This window comes from Paralichthys olivaceus, chromosome 10 (assembly GCF_024713975.1).
Source record: "Paralichthys olivaceus isolate ysfri-2021 chromosome 10, ASM2471397v2, whole genome shotgun sequence".
Classification (NCBI taxonomy): domain Eukaryota; kingdom Metazoa; phylum Chordata; class Actinopteri; order Pleuronectiformes; family Paralichthyidae; genus Paralichthys; species Paralichthys olivaceus.
Window position 1 is genome coordinate 24,118,862 of NC_091102.1, and position 17,188 is coordinate 24,136,049.

At 42.3% G+C, this 17,188-nt stretch overlaps 1 protein-coding gene, 1 long non-coding RNA gene and 2 other non-coding genes across 5 annotated transcripts; 3 read left to right on the forward strand and 1 right to left on the reverse strand.

The window, feature by feature from the left end:
• Window positions 1–133: 133 nt before the first annotated feature.
• On the forward strand, window positions 134–16,707 carry LOC138411812 (uncharacterized). Its single transcript, XM_069532852.1, has 27 exons — window positions 134–573; window positions 966–1,106; window positions 1,371–1,607; window positions 1,743–1,847; window positions 2,486–3,040; window positions 3,300–3,472; window positions 3,643–3,768; window positions 3,849–3,930; window positions 4,046–4,144; window positions 4,454–4,588; window positions 4,710–4,791; window positions 4,902–5,045; window positions 5,156–5,330; window positions 5,835–5,954; window positions 10,645–11,053; window positions 11,446–11,580; window positions 11,845–12,081; window positions 12,217–12,321; window positions 12,960–13,442; window positions 13,706–13,878; window positions 14,050–14,175; window positions 14,256–14,337; window positions 14,453–14,551; window positions 14,861–14,995; window positions 15,117–15,198; window positions 15,309–15,452; window positions 15,561–16,707. Exons 1-27 carry the CDS (start codon window positions 187–189, stop codon window positions 15,734–15,736), a joined length of 4,947 nt encoding a protein of 1,648 aa, XP_069388953.1. The 5' UTR covers window positions 134–186; the 3' UTR covers window positions 15,737–16,707.
• On the forward strand, window positions 828–905 carry LOC138411961 (small nucleolar RNA SNORD66). The gene has a single exon (XR_011244450.1). It is a non-coding gene; the product is annotated as a small nucleolar RNA SNORD66 (small nucleolar RNA).
• Window positions 5,340–10,618, reverse strand: LOC138411835 (uncharacterized). Of its 2 annotated transcripts, none has more exons than XR_011244321.1 (3): window positions 8,055–10,618; window positions 7,710–7,774; window positions 5,340–7,589 (listed from the first exon to the last, which is right to left on the reverse strand). It is a non-coding gene; the product is annotated as an uncharacterized lncRNA (long non-coding RNA). The 2 variants fall into 2 exon arrangements; XR_011244320.1 differs by having other exon boundaries at window positions 5,340–7,774; window positions 8,055–8,162; window positions 8,966–10,470.
• Window positions 11,308–11,385, forward strand: LOC138411962 (small nucleolar RNA SNORD66). The gene has a single exon (XR_011244451.1). It is a non-coding gene; the product is annotated as a small nucleolar RNA SNORD66 (small nucleolar RNA).
• Window positions 16,708–17,188: the final 481 nt, after the last annotated feature.

Below are 17,188 nucleotides of genomic sequence, written 5' to 3' on the forward strand. Positions count from 1 at the left end.
TAAAGGAATTTTTAGGGTTTATTGCTTTATTTATAGTTTAGTATAGTTTATTGTAGTTTAACTGCCTATTGATCAAAGCATCCTGTCCTGCCTTTGATCTTGACCCTATATATGTAGGCGGCAAGAAGCATCTGCATCATATTTTCTGAAGGACCAACATAAAATATTCAACTTGAGACAGGAACCATGTCAACTAGTACGAGATTAGATAGTGAACCACGTCCCTCTGAGCAGATCCAGAGGAAAGTCATCCCCTGGAAAGTGACAGCAGACTTGAAGCTGCACAAGGCTGAGAACCCCTGGGAGTCTTCAGTGAGGACAGGTGTTCACAGCTGCGCAAAGCCAGAGAACGATCCAGAGCACGTCAAGACCCAAGTGGTGTTCAAACTGTTCCGCGGCATCCTTAACAGAGTGACCCCCGAAAAGTTAGATATCCTGGTGAATCAGGTGACTGAACTCGACATCGACACCAAGGAGAGGCTGAGCGGAGTCGTAGAGCTCACCTTCGAAAAGGCCATCTCAGAGCCAAGTTTTTCAAGGGTCTATGCCAAAATGTGCCAAAGCCTCAAGATGGTAAGTATGGCCTTTTGAATTCTTTGAAATTAAGCCTGTGAATGTTTGTGTGTTGATATTTTAGCTTAGATAGTGACAAAAAGCCTTCAAGTGTGAGGAATTGGTTCAGAGAAGGAGCAAAATATGTGTCTGTGATCTACTAATAAGGACACAATCACTTTAATATAATGATATGATAACCATGTCTGGTATATGTAACAGAAACGTGCTCCTGGATTGGTGTTTACCATTCAAGTCCTAGTTGACACATACCTCTACCAGGCTGATGACATGAATTTAGTGCCATAGTTCTGGGCCAATGGTCAAAGTAATGGGATCGAGGAACTGAGAAGCCATTTGCACTACATAACCCGACCACACGTCCTCTCCTGTCCTGTTTTCTCTCTTTGCAGCTCACAGTCCACACCCCAGATGGACTGAAAGTCACTTTCAACAAGCTTCTGCTCCTACGTTGTCAAAAGGAGTTTGAGAAAGACAAAGATGACAATGAAATCCTGAAGAAGAAACAGGAGGAGCTGGAGGCTGCTTCAGGGGTACAGTAACGTATTAAGAACTACCAGTTGGGTTTTTCATTTATGCACAAAGGAAGTCATGGTGATTGAACTTGAGTGACTGATGGAGGGGATCCAAAGACAACCACATACTGTGAAAGCATTATGCAAAGATGCTACAGAATCTTATCTATATTTGGAACTGTCATGTTAAACATCTGGGTTTTAGAGATATAAACTTAACTATCCCTCTGCTAAAGTTTCTTTTTCTTGATCCATAATTTTTTCAACATCTTTCCCTGACAGGACCAGGAGAAGAAGCAGCTCACTGAAGAGTTAGAGGAGATTAAATACAAGGCCAAAAGGGAGTCTGTGAGTAACCTGAAGTTCCTCGGTGAGCTGTACAAACTTAAAATGCTCACAGATGGCATCGCGTGCGACTGCATTACCAAGCTGCTCAAGGACAATGATGAGGTGTCCCTGGAGTGCCTGTGCACCCTAGTGTCTGCCATCGGCAAGCAGCTAGAACTTGGGATAAGAAAGGTACAACACTCACAGTTACATATAGAGGAAGTGTGTGGTAGAGAGGAAATTAAGTTCACATGCATACTCATTACATGTATATTAGTTCTAATGAATGTGTAGCTGGATTAAGTTTTAATTTGTGCTTGTCTTCAGACTTGTTTGGACAAGTGTTTTGATCAGATGAAGCAGATTGTAACGGTGAAGAGTACCAGCAACAGGATCTGCTTCATGTTGCAGGATGTGCTTGAACTTCGACTTGTAAGTTACAGAAGCAACACAAACCACAGATTTACACAAGGATATGCACTGGCAATCATGAGACAAATAAAGCAAAGTGCTTATGAATAGAACCAATCAGATCACAATGATTGATGCAAGTCCATCAGTGCTGAGACCTGCTTTCAAAATTGTTATGCAAAGAAAATGAAAATGTCAGAACACATTCACTGATCCACTGTGTGGACCACTATCAGCAAAATCTGACAAAGAATGTATTAGTTCAGCAGAATCAACAGAGCATTGCACCATATTACTTGGAAATATGATTCTATGTCACATTGTGCTGATCATCCAACACTATCCTGTTTACTGAAGGATCAGTGGGTTTAATCATTTCTTACATTATTTGTCCTATCTTGTTCTCATTTATGTATTTTGTGTTCATGACTATAGGTATTATGTTGAATATGTTATCAGTCCCTTATTAATTAACATTTTATTTACATTTCACATAACTCATTTTCTTATTTCCGCTCTTCTAAGAAAGTATATATTTTCTGACGTCTAATATTCCTTGTTTGGGTCGATCTTGTCAAAAGTGGAACTGTTAGTAAAATATTTATCATTTATCACCTGTGTCCTGCACTCTCCATCTCTCTCCCTTCCACCCATTACAGAACAAGTGGGTTCCCCGGCACAAGGACCAGGGCCCCAAGACCATTGGCGAGATCCGCAAAGAGGCTAATCTGGAGGGCCAGCGGTTCAACCAGCAGCCCCACCGACGAGAGCACCGATGGTTCAACCAGCAGCCTGACCGACGGGACAATCAATGGTTCAACCAGCAGCCTGACCGACGGGACAATCAACGGTTCAACCAGCAGCCTGACCGACCGGACAATCAACGGTTCAACCAGCAGCCTGACCGACGGGACAATCAACGGTTCAACCAGCAGCCTGACCGACGGGACAATCAACGGTTCAACCAGCAGCCTGACCGACGGGACAACAGAGAGTTCAATCAGCAGTCTGATGGACGGGACAACCGACAGTTAAACCAGCAGTCCGACCGACAGAAAGGCCAGCAGTTCAACCAGCAGCCTGACAGACAAGTCGGTCGATGGTATCAGCACCACAGCACCTTCAACTCCACCAAGCCCAGTTTGACGGAGGAACAGCTTGAAAAGAAGTCCAGCGCCATCATCAAGGAGTACCTGAACATCAATGACATGAAGGTACGCTGATGAGCAGTTGTTAGAAGAATGAAATGATACCTTTAGCACCACTTTCCTTGACAGTTCCTTACCTCATTTCCTGTGGCTGCTTCACAATAAAAGTCGCTGTGTAGTTTGCTGGGTGAACAGTTTTAATGTGAAGCGGTAGCAGCACTTTGACTTCTCGCAGTAATAGTTACAGTTATGACCGTTACACTGAAGTTTCTGTAAACATCATCATTTATCTCTGTCTGTGTTATGTCCCTCACTGTCCCAACAGGAGGCGCTGCAGTGTGTGCAAGAGTTGAAGAGCACTCAGCTGCTATTCCTTTTTGTGAGAAAAGGGCTGGAGTACACGCTGGACCGCAACGCCACCACCAGGGAGCGCATGGGCCTGCTGCTGCACCAGCTCATAAAGAGTGGCATCCTCCCACCTGAGCAGTACTGTAAAGGGTCAGTGTTGAGTTCCACAGAGGTTTCACAAAAACAAAACCAGCCAAATGCTAATTCAGTTGGAAAATCTTCTTTTTGTCATCTTATTAAAAACCTTCAACTAGTTTTTTTTGTTTTTTTTTGTTAAATCTTCAAATACATATTGAGATGTGTGCTCTCTGTTTGTTCAGGCTTCAGGGAATCATCGAGGAAACTGAGGACCTGGCAATAGATATCCCCAAAATCTGGCTGTACCTGTCAGAGCTGCTCACTCCCATGCTCCTTGAAGGTGGGATCCCAATGGGAGTGCTTTTCAGGTAAGTAGCCAAAATAGAGAAGGAAAGTTTTTAATTTCTCATTCATTCACTGTTAATTTGTTCCTTGGTTTTGTCTCCAGGGAGATTTCAAAGCCTCTGATCCCTCTGGGAACAGCTGGAGTCCTGCTGGTTCACATCCTCAATGGACTGTGCAAAGCAATGGTGAGAACTGTCTCCATATGTGTCTCCTTATGTCCATTGTCTAGATTCTATGTAATATAATGATCAGTGGATGTGTTTATGAATCAGTCAGTAACTATGTGTATCTTCTCATCAGAGCCGTGAGAAGGCAGGTATAATGTGGAAGGAGGCCGGCCTCCGGTGGAAAGACTTCCTGCCCGAGGATGAAGACGTCCACAAGTTTGTGACAGAAAAGGTGAGAGGTCACTCTCTAGCTTCATCACCAACTGAAAGATGATCTGAAATTTCAACTATGCTTTTGAGATATTAACAGGTTTAGAAACTAGTACGAGTGAAAGTGGAATATTGGAGGAAACGTCAGTTCCTTTGAAACAAAAATAGAGAAGAAACTGAAGATGGGTCATGATTTAAACTCTGTGCCATCTTCTTTATGGTCAACTCAAAGTTGACAGTTAGGTTTTGTTAAATATGGTGAATTACAAGTGGGGGGAGTGGAGGAACCAGGAGGTGCAAGACATGTTAAACATTATGCCTCTGTCTATAGAATGTGGAGTTCACTCTGGGCAAGGAGACGAAGGAGAGTCAGAAGAAGAAGCTGAGCTCTGCAGAGCAGAAAAAGGAGCTGGACACACTGATTCAGGACGAGGCCGACAACCACACCATCGCTGATTGGATTGAGGTGTGTTCCTCCAGTTCAAATTCAATCTACAATCTGTTGTTGTTCTGGCTGAATGTTTCCTCTGCATGAGAGGACTGCAGCTGTTTTCTACATGTGCGTTAATAAACATGTTTGTGTGTAGAACAACCTGGATGAGCAGCAGACCTCCTCCAACACGTTCATCAGAACTCTGACGACCTGCATCTGCCAGTCAACAATCATCTGTAAGTCAAGTTCTTCACTTTCCTTATGAGAGAATATGGATAACAGACTAAATATGATGAGGTGATGGTCCTGTCAGTGTTTAATGAAGCTTTCCTTTCTTTTACCTCAGCTGATGAAAACTACTACATTGTGGACCACGATCTGATGAGACAGCGAGCCACACTGCTGAAGAAATACCTGCATGATGAGGAGAAGCAGCTGCAGGCTCTCTCTGCCCTGCAGGTCCTGATGGTGCAGATGGATCACCCTAGCCGTGAGTCTCATTACTCATATATATATATTTTACTTTCAGACACCATGAATCTGTTTCTGTGCACAATGATTCTAATTTTTTGAAATATCTTGTTGTCCTCCCTTCATCAGAGCTGCTGCGGATGTTCTTTGACTGTCTTTATGACTTCGACGTGATCACGATCAGGACGTACTACAAGTGGGAGTTAAACAAGAACCCCGGCGAGCAGCAAGGCAAAGATGTGGCCCTCCAGTCTGTTACTAACTTCTTCGCGTGGCTCCATGACTTGAAGGCTGCCAATCGCTGAAACTTAGGACTGAACGATTAATAGAAATTTGATCACGATTTCGGCCTCTCACGCTCATAATCGAAGAAAAACGATTAATGTGCCGCCGCGCTGCCTGTATGCAAATTACTGCGCTGTAAAGCAGAGTGAAGGCACCAGCTGCAGCAGTGAGTTTGTGGATCGATTGTGGAAAGAGCGATTGACAACATGGCAGAAAAGCAGCCCGAGCCTTTAGTTGAAAAGAAAAGTAGGGCAAGCTCGGTCATTTGGAGACATTTTGGCTTCAAATCGTTGGACGTAGAGCAGAAGGAGATTGTTTGCAAAGTTTGTTACACCGTCGTGTCTGCACCCCAGGGCAACACGACAAATATGTTTAACCATTTAAAGTTCAGCTATAAAGTGGTCTATGACAAAGTACTGACAGAGCAAAAGACCCAAAAAAGTGCAAGAGCGTCAACTTCAGCCACCGCAACACAGTCCTCCATTGAGGACACTCTTTCCAATGCCGCTCCATATCTCACCAGCTCCCGGCTGCAGCGAGAGATAACGGAGGCGGTGACGTTCATGCTAGCGAAGGACATGTGCCCCATCAGCACAGTTAGCAACCCAGGGTTCAAAACACTGGTGAAGACGATGGACAAGCGGTATGTGTTGCCATCCCGCAAACATTTCAGCAGAGTGGCACTGCCTGCTTTGTATGATAAATGTCGCGCTGAAGTTGAAAAAGATATCTCCACTGCCAATCAACAAATAATCGTGTTTATTAATCGTGATTTCAATAGGAATCAAAATAATCGGGATTATTGTTTTTCCCATAATCGTCCAGCCCTACTGAAACTGACATCAAATTCTTATTTCCATCTTTTTCATCCATTCCTTCTCTTTTTTCCTGTGAACTGTCAGCAGAGGGTTCACTATCTATCTATCTATTTTTTTTTTATGACAAATGGGAAATAAGAATAAAAGATGATGAACACATGCTGCAGGGCCTGAGTTAGTGTTTGCCTCTGATCCAGTTTCCTTTATTCAAGATTCAAGATTCAAAGATTTTATTATCAAATACACAGTGAACACACATTTCCCTATGAATTGAAATTCTTGTGCTGTCCTTTCTGGAATACCGACCAAATTTACATAAGAATACAATATTTACATAAAATACAATAAGGCTATGAACATGTTGAAATTAGGCAGAAACAAGGCGAATGAGGTGAATAAGGTGAGGATTGTGCAAAACACTTCTCTCTGTCCCTCTGCCCCCCCCACATTCATTTATTTATTTTAATACATGTCAGTGACTATTTGTCCTCCCATAGTCTCTCTCTCTCTCTCTTTTTCTCTATCTCATTTCAGATATCTCTCACCCCGGAACTTCAGGACAACAACTTTTACCATTATTACTATTTTTAATTACAATATTTCAGTAATTAATTATTATATAAATTGTGCCTGTTATCACTAATAAATAATAGTCTTTACACTGTTGTTTACATTTTAACTAGTCAGATCTGATCACATCTATCACTCTCTCTTCTCTCCCCACTTTTCCATCCATCTCTCCTCTCCTTTTTCTTTGCTACCGGTCGAGGCAGATAAGCGCCCACACTGAGTCTGGTTCTAGAGGTTTCTCCCTGTTGATGAGGGAGTTTTTCCCTTCACAGTCTCAGAGTGCTGCTCATTGTTGAACTGTTGGTTTCTCTATTTAACCATGTCAGGATGTAGATGTTTTAATAGTTGGCCAGACTTAAAGGTGGTGTTACAGTTTTGTTGTGGCTGGACCCGGAAGCAGACACAGAGAGGAACAGTTTGTGAAATGAGTTTTTTTTTTAATGAAAAGCTTGTGGCAGGCAGGCAACAGGCTGAAGGCTGGCTGAGGGTGAGCAGGAGCGAGGGCATGCGGGTTGAGCTCTGGCGATCCTGAGGCATGGGAAAAAAACAAAGTGAGTCACATGTACAAAAAACAAGCGAGGAGGTTCTTTTTCTAAGAAACACTACGAGTGAAGCTGAGAGTGTGAACCACAGGAGTGACTGTAACAACCTGGCAAGGAGTGGAGGAGAGACCTGGGTATTTGTAGTGCTGGTGATGAGGATGATTGAAGCCAGGTGTAGAACTCATGCCAGGAGTAGAGACCACACCCACGCACACCCGAGGAGGAAAAGGAGGAGGGACATAGAAAACACCATGGAAACGGCACAAGCCATGACAGGTGGAGTGAAAAGTCATCAGTTGTGGAGAGGAAGGGATGTGAGGAATAATGATGTATGGTTTTATGTAGTATCTCCAGGAAGACATTCAATGTGTTACACTTAGTTATTTATACAAAAAGTATAACAACAAGTTGTATGACATTCAAAAAAGGGAGTGCTAGAAGGAGAACGTTGCCTGGATCCTTTCTCACCATCTCATAGCTGGCTACTGGAGGTCATGCCTGTTGGAATTAGTTTAAATCCCACTTCAGTGTGCCTGAGGAACATTTTTGTGAAACTCTCTGCATCATTTTGTGTAGAGAGTACAGAGGCATTTGTGTTTTATAGAACTACCTGCAACATATATCCACTAAGAGCTCCTCTCTGAGTAGCATTCGTTAATAGGAGGGAAATGTTAATTTTCAAAGCTCGACTCCCACATGAAAAGGGATGATTTATTCTCTTTGCCTGCTCAGCCCGACAGATACTGGGAGGGGACAGTATCTGCGAGGCTTCAAGGAAGAGAGATTCCTTTTGTGACTTTATCATAGATTTACCGAAATGTGTGATGCCATGCTCCGGAGGTAGCACATTTGTTCTGTTTGCTTTATCTGTATTTCAGATGTGGCATCTTTGTTCTATAGAGGAAGGGCAGGTGGATTGATCTGCCAAGAGGGAGAAAAGAGGGAATGCAAAGTCCCTCAGCTGTTAGAGAAACAGATCCTAGATGTGGGAAGGTTGAAGAGGAATGGGAATTTCTTTGATACAAATGCTCGTACGTATTTTAGGACCTGGCACACATAATACTACAGTGGGTACACATTCAGACACACAGGAAGTTAGCATGCTTTGGATACAGGATTTTACATCTTGGCCGGAGTATAGTACATTTTGGAATTCCATTTAAGTAACTGAATACCACCAATACATGCTGAAAACTTTAAGAAATCAATATTTGAAATCACCTTTTACACACAAGTATGAGTCCATCCTTACAAATTGGTTTATGATCTCTAAAGGATAACGTTATTCATTCTAAACATGTGTAGACATGTAGTGGAACCTATGATTTCTTGCATTAAACTGAAAACGAAGTTTTAGTGAAATTTCTGAGAGAGCTGCTAAAATGTAGCTTTGAGCTGCTAAAAAATGTTGATACACACATCTGAATCATCCTCAGTTAATACTACGTGTTTAAAGCTACAGTGCTACGGACTTCAGTGTTTCCCCTCTGATTTGTTTTAGCAACGGGGACCAACCCCTCCAACTTATGAATAAACAAATACATAAACAAATAAATAGATAAATAATAAAATAAATCGTAATGTAATTATTTTGACACTCTTCATACCAATGCACCAAGGCTTGTGTGCTGAAACACTCAGTAAGGTGGCCTTGCTTCCAGTGCAACCAGGCTCATTAATGAGAGATTTAGCTCCTCTGCTCTTTTCTAATCACTCACACGTACAATATGTATGCTCCTGGATAAACGGGGCGTCAGATCTTCTGCAACAACAAAGTTAAACACTGTTTTATGTCATAATCTGCAGGAGGAATTTTTTTGGTGTGTGTGCGTGTCTGCCTGTCTGTTGCTCTTCACACAAACAAAAGTTATTTAGTTATTAATTGATGTTGAAGTGCATGCATGCAAAATGGTGGACTATCAAATTGTATAAATACTTCTCATAAACTCTGGAGCGAATCAAACAAACACAAAGTAGGGTTCACTACTGTTCAGATCCTAATTACATCTAATTAGTGTTTATTGTAAATGTGTAAAGTGAGCACAGGTCAGTGGGGGAGTGAGGAGGGAGGACATGCAGCACTGTGCAAGGATACAGGATTCATAAGGTGCATCTGCTCTGATCCTGAAGCAGCAGCTGCAAGAATTTTGAGTGGAGGGGGTACCCTTGACTTGCTATGTAAGTAGGATCTCAGAACCTAAAGTGCAGACACATGACAAAGGCAGATAATATAAACGTGAGCTACAATGGCACTCAGTAAAGTGCATACCTGCCAAGGCCCATCAGTCCCCTTAAAGGTTCAGTGTGTACGATTTAGGTGAAAGGGATTTTTGGCAGAAATTGAATGTGAAATAATCCTTGTGATGTTTTCACTAGTGTGTTTCATCTAAATTGTATGAATTGTTGTTTTCTTTACCAGAGAATGAGCTCTTTATATTTAAATACTTTATATTTACATGGAGGGGGGTCCTCTCTGTGGAGGCAGCCGTGTTTTTTACTGTCGTCCAAACTGGACAAACTAAAACCTTTTGAGTTTTCATGACAACTGAAGTTCACCACAGGTTCTCTCTCATGTTTGGAAGGAGAGGGTGAGGTGAGGAGTATTCAGCTGCAACATGAAACTTCACCACCAGATGTCACAAAATTCTACACACTGAACCTTTAAATGCAACCCATGTAGATTTCAATTTTAATGAATGATCACAAGCTTACAACAGCGTCTCAACTGATTCTACAAAAACACAATATTCCATTCTTTCTTTTTTTGCAGTGTTCCCTATAAACATGAAATCAGGGCTTTATATCACTCCTATAAAAATGTTGGATTGGAAAAGCTCACTTTTCTGTGTTATGACCAGCAGAGGATGACTCCAACAGTAGTTTCTGTAGAAGTCTATGAGAAAATGATTCTCACTTGATTCATAATGTCAGTAAACATAAGGAGTTTATGAGTTTATAAGGAGTTATCTCTAGTTTCATGTCTTCTTAAATACAATATGATGTTCATTGTATAAAATTGCGGTCCATCTACAGTCAACTGTGGCCGTGAGAGCTCAATGTGCTACAAATGTAGAAAACCATGCAAATAGAGAAAACACAATTCATCCATTTGACGACACATATGCTGCAAAAGGTCACAACACAAGCAAATACAGAAACTCTTAATTTGCAAGTGTTTTCTTGATTAGCAGTACGTTGAGCCCTCAACCGCCATACAAATACATCATAAAGCACTACATTAAAGGAATTTTTAGGGTTTATTGCTTTATTTATAGTTTAGTATAGTTTATTGTAGTTTAACTGCCTATTGATCAAAGCATCCTGTCCTGCCTTTGATCTTGACCCTATATATATAGGCGGCAAGAAGCATCTGCATCATATTTTCTGAAGGACCAACATAAAATATTCAACTTGAGACAGGAACCATGTCAACTAGTACGAGATTAGATAGTGAACCACGTCCCTCTGAGCAGATCCAGAGGAAAGTCATCCCCTGGAAAGTGACAGCAGACTTGAAGCTGCACAAGGCTGAGAACCCCTGGGAGTCTTCAGTGAGGACAGGTGTTCACAGCTGCGCAAAGCCAGAGAACGATCCAGAGCAGGTCAAGACCCAAGTGGTGTTCAAACTGTTCCGCGGCATCCTTAACAGAGTGACCCCCGAAAAGTTAGATATCCTGGTGAATCAGGTGACTGAACTCGACATCGACACCAAGGAGAGGCTGAGCGGAGTCGTAGAGCTCACCTTCGAAAAGGCCATCTCAGAGCCAAGTTTTTCAAGGGTCTATGCCAAAATGTGCCAAAGCCTCAAGATGGTAAGTATGGCCTTTTGAATTCTTTGAAATTAAGCCTGTGAATGTTTGTGTGTTGATATTTTAGCTTAGATAGTGACAAAAAGCCTTCAAGTGTGAGGAATTGGTTCAGAGAAGGAGCACAATATGTGTCTGTGATCTACTAATAAGGACACAATCACTTTAATATAATGATATGATAACCATGTCTGGTATATGTAACAGAAACGTGCTCCTGGATTGGTGTTTACCATTCAAGTCCTAGTTTACACATACCTCTACCAGGCTGATGACATGAATTTAGTGCCATAGTTCTGGGCCAATGGTCAAAGTAATGGGATCGAGGAACTGAGAAGCCATTTGCACTACATAACCCGACCACACGTCCTCTCCTGTCCTGTTTTCTCTCTTTGCAGCTCACAGTCCACACCCCAGATGGACTGAAAGTCACTTTCAACAAGCTTCTGCTCCTACGTTGTCAAAAGGAGTTTGAGAAAGACAAAGATGAAATCCTGAAGAAGAAACAGGAGGAGCTGGAGGCTGCTTCAGGGGTACAGTAACGTATTAAGAACTACCAGTTGGGTTTTTCATTTATGCACAAAGGAAGTCATGGTGATTGAACTTGAGTGACTGATGGAGGGGATCCAAAGACAACCACATACTGTGAAAGCATTATGCAAAGATGCTACAGAATCTTATCTATATTTGGAACTGTCATGTTAAACATCTGGGTTTTAGAGATATAAACTTAACTATCCCTCCGCTAAAGTTTCTTTTTCTTGATCCATAATATTTTCAACATCTTTCCCTGACAGGACCAGGAGAAGAAGCAGCTCACTGAAGAGTTAGAGGAGATTAAATACAAGGCCAAAAGGGAGTCTGTGAGTAACCTGAAGTTCCTCGGTGAGCTGTACAAACTTAAAATGCTCACAGATGGCATCGCGTGCGACTGCATTACCAAGCTGCTCAAGGACAATGATGAGGTGTCCCTGGAGTGCCTGTGCACCCTAGTGTCTGCCATCGGCAAGCAGCTAGAACTTGGGATAAGAAAGGTACAACACTCACAGTTACATATAGAGGAAGTGTGTGGTAGAGAGGAAATTAAGTTCACATGCATACTCATTACATGTATATTAGTTCTAATGAATGTGTAGCTGGATTAAGTTTTAATTTGTGCTTGTCTTCAGACTTGTTTGGACAAGTGTTTTGATCAGATGAAGCAGATTGTAACGGTGAAGAGTACCAGCAACAGGATCTGCTTCATGTTGCAGGATGTGCTTGAACTTCGACTTGTAAGTTACAGAAGCAACACAAACCACAGATTTACACAAGGATATGCACTGGCAATCATGAGACAAATAAAGCAAAGTGCTTATGAATAGAACCAATCAGATCACAATGATTGATGCAAGTCCATCAGTGCTGAGACCTGCTTTCAAAATTGTTATGCAAAGAAAATGAAAATGTCAGAACACATTCACTGATCCACTGTGTGGACCACTATCAGCAAAATCTGACAAAGAATGTATTAGTTCAGCAGAATCAACAGAGCATTGCACCATATTACTTGGAAATATGATTCTATGTCACATTGTGCTGATCATCCAACACTATCCTGTTTACTGAAGGATCAGTGGGTTTAATCATTTCTTACATTATTTGTCCTATCTTGTTCTCATTTATGTATTTTGTGTTCATGACTATAGGTATTATGTTGAATATGTTATCAGTCCCTTATTAATTAACATTTTATTTACATTTCACATAACTCATTTTCTTATTTCCGCTCTTCTAAGAAAGTATATATTTTCTGACGTCTAATATTCCTTGTTTGGGTCGATCTTGTCAAAAGTGGAACTGTTAGTAAAATATTTATCATTAATCACCTGTGTCCTGCACTCTCCATCTCTCTCCCTTCCACCCATTACAGAACAAGTGGGTTCCCCGGCACAAGGACCAGGGCCCCAAGACCATTGGCGAGATCCGCAAAGAGGCTAATCTGGAGGGCCAGCGGTTCAACCAGCAGCCCCACCGACGAGACAACCGATGGTTCAACCAGCAGCCTGACCGACGGGACAATCAACGGTTCAACCAGCAGCCTGACCGACGGGACAATCAACGGTTCAACCAGCAGCCTGACCGACGGGACAATCAACGGTTCAACCAGCAGCCTGACCGACGGGACAACAGACAGTTCAATCAGCAGTCTGATGGACGGGACAACCGACAGTTAAACCAGCAGTCCGACCGACAGAAAGGCCAGCAGTTCAACCAGCAGCCTGACAGACAAGTCGGTCGATGGTATCAGCACCACAGCACCTTCAACTCCACCAAGCCCAGTTTGACGGAGGAACAGCTTGAAAAGAAGTCCAGCGCCATCATCAAGGAGTACCTGAACATCAATGACATGAAGGTACGCTGATGAGCAGTTGTTAGAAGAATGAAATGATACCTTTAGCACCACTTTCCTTGACAGTTCCTTACCTCACTCATTTCCTGTGGCTGCTTCACAATAAAAGTCGCTGTGTAGTTTGCTGGGTGAACAGTTTTAATGTGAAGCGGTAGCAGCACTTTGACTTCTCGCAGTAATAGTTACAGTTATGACCGTTACACTGAAGTTTCTGTAAACATCATCATTTATCTCTGTCTGTGTTATGTCCCTCACTGTCCCAACAGGAGGCGCTGCAGTGTGTGCAAGAGTTGAAGAGCACTCAGCTGCTATTCCTTTTTGTGAGAAAAGGGCTGGAGTACACGCTGGACCGCAACGCCACCACCAGGGAGCGCATGGGCCTGCTGCTGCACCAGCTCATAAAGAGTGGCATCCTCCCACCTGAGCAGTACTGTAAAGGGTCAGTGTTGAGTTCCACAGAGGTTTCACAAAAACAAAACCAGCCAAATGCTAATTCAGTTGGAAAATCTTCTTTTCGTTATCTTATTAAAAAAATTCAACTAGTTTTTTTTTGTTTTGTTTTGTTAAATCTTCAAATACATATTGAGATGTGTGCTCTCTGTTTGTTCAGGCTTCAGGGAATCATCGAGGAAACTGAGGACCTGGCAATAGATATCCCCAAAATCTGGCTGTACCTGTCAGAGCTGCTCACTCCCATGCTCCTTGAAGGTGGGATCCCAATGGGAGTGCTTTTCAGGTAAGTAGCCAAAATAGAGAAGGAAAGTTTTTAATTTCTCATTCATTCACTGTTAATTTGTTCCTTGGTTTTGTCTCCAGGGAGATTTCAAAGCCTCTGATCCCTCTGGGAACAGCTGGAGTCCTGCTGGTTCACATCCTCAACGGACTGTGCAAAGCAATGGTGAGAACTGTCTCCATATGTGTCTCCTTATGTCCATTGTCTAGATTCTATGCAATATAATGATCAGTGGATGTGTTTATGAATCAGTCAGTAACTATGTGTATCTTCTCATCAGAGCCGTGAGAAGGCAGGTATAATGTGGAAGGAGGCCGGCCTCCGGTGGAAAGACTTCCTGCCCGAGGATGAAGACGTCCACAAGTTTGTGACAGAAAAGGTGAGAGGTCACTCTCTAGCTTCATCACCAACTGAAAGATGATCTGAAATATCAACTATGCTTTTGAGATATTAACAGGTTTAGAAACTAGTACGAGTGAAAGTGGAATATTGGAGGAAACGTCAGTTCCTTTGAAACAAAAATAGAGAAGAAACTGAAGATGGGTCATGATTTAAACTCTGTGCCATCTTCTTTATGGTCAACTCAAAGTTGACAGTTAGGTTTTGTTAAATATGGTGAATTACAAGTGGGGGGAGTGGAGGAACCAGGAGGTGCAAGACATGTTAAACATTATGCCTCTGTCTATAGAATGTGGAGTTCACTCTGGGCAAGGAGACGAAGGAGAGTCAGAAGAAGAAGCTGAGCTCTGCAGAGCAGAAAAAGGAGCTGGACACACTGATTCAGGACAAGGCCGACAACCACACCATCTCTGACTGGATTGAGGTTTGTTCCTCCAGTTCAAATTCAATCTACAATCTGTTGTTGTTCTGGCTGAATGTTTCCTCTGCATGAGAGGACTGCAGCTGTTTTCTACATGTGCGTTAATAAACATGTTTGTGTGTAGAACAACCTGGATGAGCAGCAGACCTCCTCCAACACGTTCATCAGAACTCTGACGACCTGCATCTGCCAGTCAACAATCATCTGTAAGTCAAGTTCTTCACTTTCCTTATGAGAGAATATGGATAACAGACTAAATATGATGAGGTGATGGTCCTGTCAGTGTTTAATGAAGCTTTCCTTTCTTTTACCTCAGCTGATGAAAACTACTACATTGTGGACCACGATCTGATGAGACAGCGAGCCACACTGCTGAAGAAATACCTGCATGATGAGGAGAAGCAGCTGCAGGCTCTCTCTGCCCTGCAGGTCCTGATGGTGCAGATGGATCACCCTAGCCGTGAGTCTCATTACTCATATATATATTTTACTTTCAGACACCATGAATCTGTTTCTGTGCACAATGATTCTAATTGTTTGAAATATCTTGTCGTCCTCCCTCCATCAGAGCTGCTGCGGATGTTCTTTGACTGTCTTTATGACTTCGACGTGATCACGATCAGGACGTACTACAAGTGGGAGTTAAACAAGAACCCCGGCGAGCAGCAAGGCAAAGACGTGGCCCTCCAGTCTGTTACTAACTTCTTCGCGTGGCTCCATGACTTGAAGGCTGCCAATCGCTGAAACTTAGGACTGAACGATTAATAGAAATTTGATCACGATTTCGGCCTCTCACGCTCATAATCGAAGAAAAACGATTAATGTGCCGCCGCGCTGCCTGTATGCAAATTACTGCGCTGTAAAGCAGAGTGAAGGCACCAGCTGCAGCAGTGAGTTTGTGGATCGATTGTGGAAAGAGCGATTGACAACATGGCAGAAAAGCAGCCCGAGCCTTTAGTTGAAAAGAAAAGTAGGGCAAGCTCGGTCATTTGGAGACATTTTGGCTTCAAATCGTTGGACGTAGAGCAGAAGGAGATTGTTTGCAAAGTTTGTTACGCCGTCGTGTCTGCACCCCAGGGCAACACGACAAATATGTTTAACCATTTAAAGTTCAGCTATAAAGTGGTCTATGACAAAGTACTGACAGAGCAAAAGACCCAAAAAAGTGCAAGAGCTTCAACTTCAGCCACCGCCACCGCAACACAGTCCTCCATTGAGGACACTCTTTCCAATGCCGCTCCATATCTCACCGGCTCCCGGCTACAGCGAGAGATAACGGAGGCGGTGACGTTCATGCTAGCGAAGGACATGTGCCCCATCAGCACAGTTTGCAACCCAGGGTTCAAAACACTGGTGAAGACGATGGACAAGCGGTATGTGTTGCCATCCCGCAAACACTTCAGCAGAGTGGCACTGCCTGCTTTGTATGATAAATGTCGCGCTGAAGTTGAAAAAGATATCTCCACTGCCAATCAACAAATAATCGTGTTTATTAATCGTGATTTCAATAGGAATCAAAATAATCGGGATTATTGTTTTTCCCATAATCGTCCAGCCCTACTGAAACTGACATCAAATTCTTATTTCCATCTTTTTCATCCATTCCTTCTCTTTTTCCCTGTGAACTGTCAGCAGAGGGTTCACTATCTATCTATCTATCTATCTATTTTTTTTTTATGACAAATGGGAAATAAGAATAAAAGATGATGAACACATGCTGCAGGGCCTGAGTTAGTGTTTGCCTCTGATCCAGTTTCCTTTATTCAAGATTCAAGATTCATTTTATTGTCAAATACACAGAGAACAGAGATGAATTGAAATTCTTGTGCTGTCCTTTCTGGAATACCGACCAAATTTACATAAGAATACAATATTTACATAAAATACAATAAGGCTATGAACATGTTAAAAATAAGGCAGAAACAAGGCGAATGAGGTGAATAAGGTGAGGATTGTGCAAAACACTTCTCTCTGTCCCTCTGCCCCCCCACATTCATTTATTTATTTTAATACATGTCAATGACTATTTCACTTTGTCCTCCCATAGTCTCTCTCTCTCTCTTTTTCTCTATCTCATTTCAGATATCTCTCACCCCAGAACTTCAGGACAACAACTTTTACCATTATTACTATTTTTAATTACAATATTTCAGTAATTAATTATTATATAAATTGTGCCTGTTATCACTAATAAAT

Coding starts and splice junctions, on each gene's coding strand:
- LOC138411812 (XM_069532852.1), top strand. CDS start 187: ATGTCAACTAGTACGAGATTAGATAGTGAACCACGTCCCTCTGAGCAG. Junction 3,041..3,299: donor TGAACATCAATGACATGAAG/GTACGCTGATGA, acceptor CTGTCCCAACAG/GAGGCGCTGCAGTGTGTGCA. Junction 15,199..15,308: donor CTGCCAGTCAACAATCATCT/GTAAGTCAAGTT, acceptor CTTTTACCTCAG/CTGATGAAAACTACTACATT.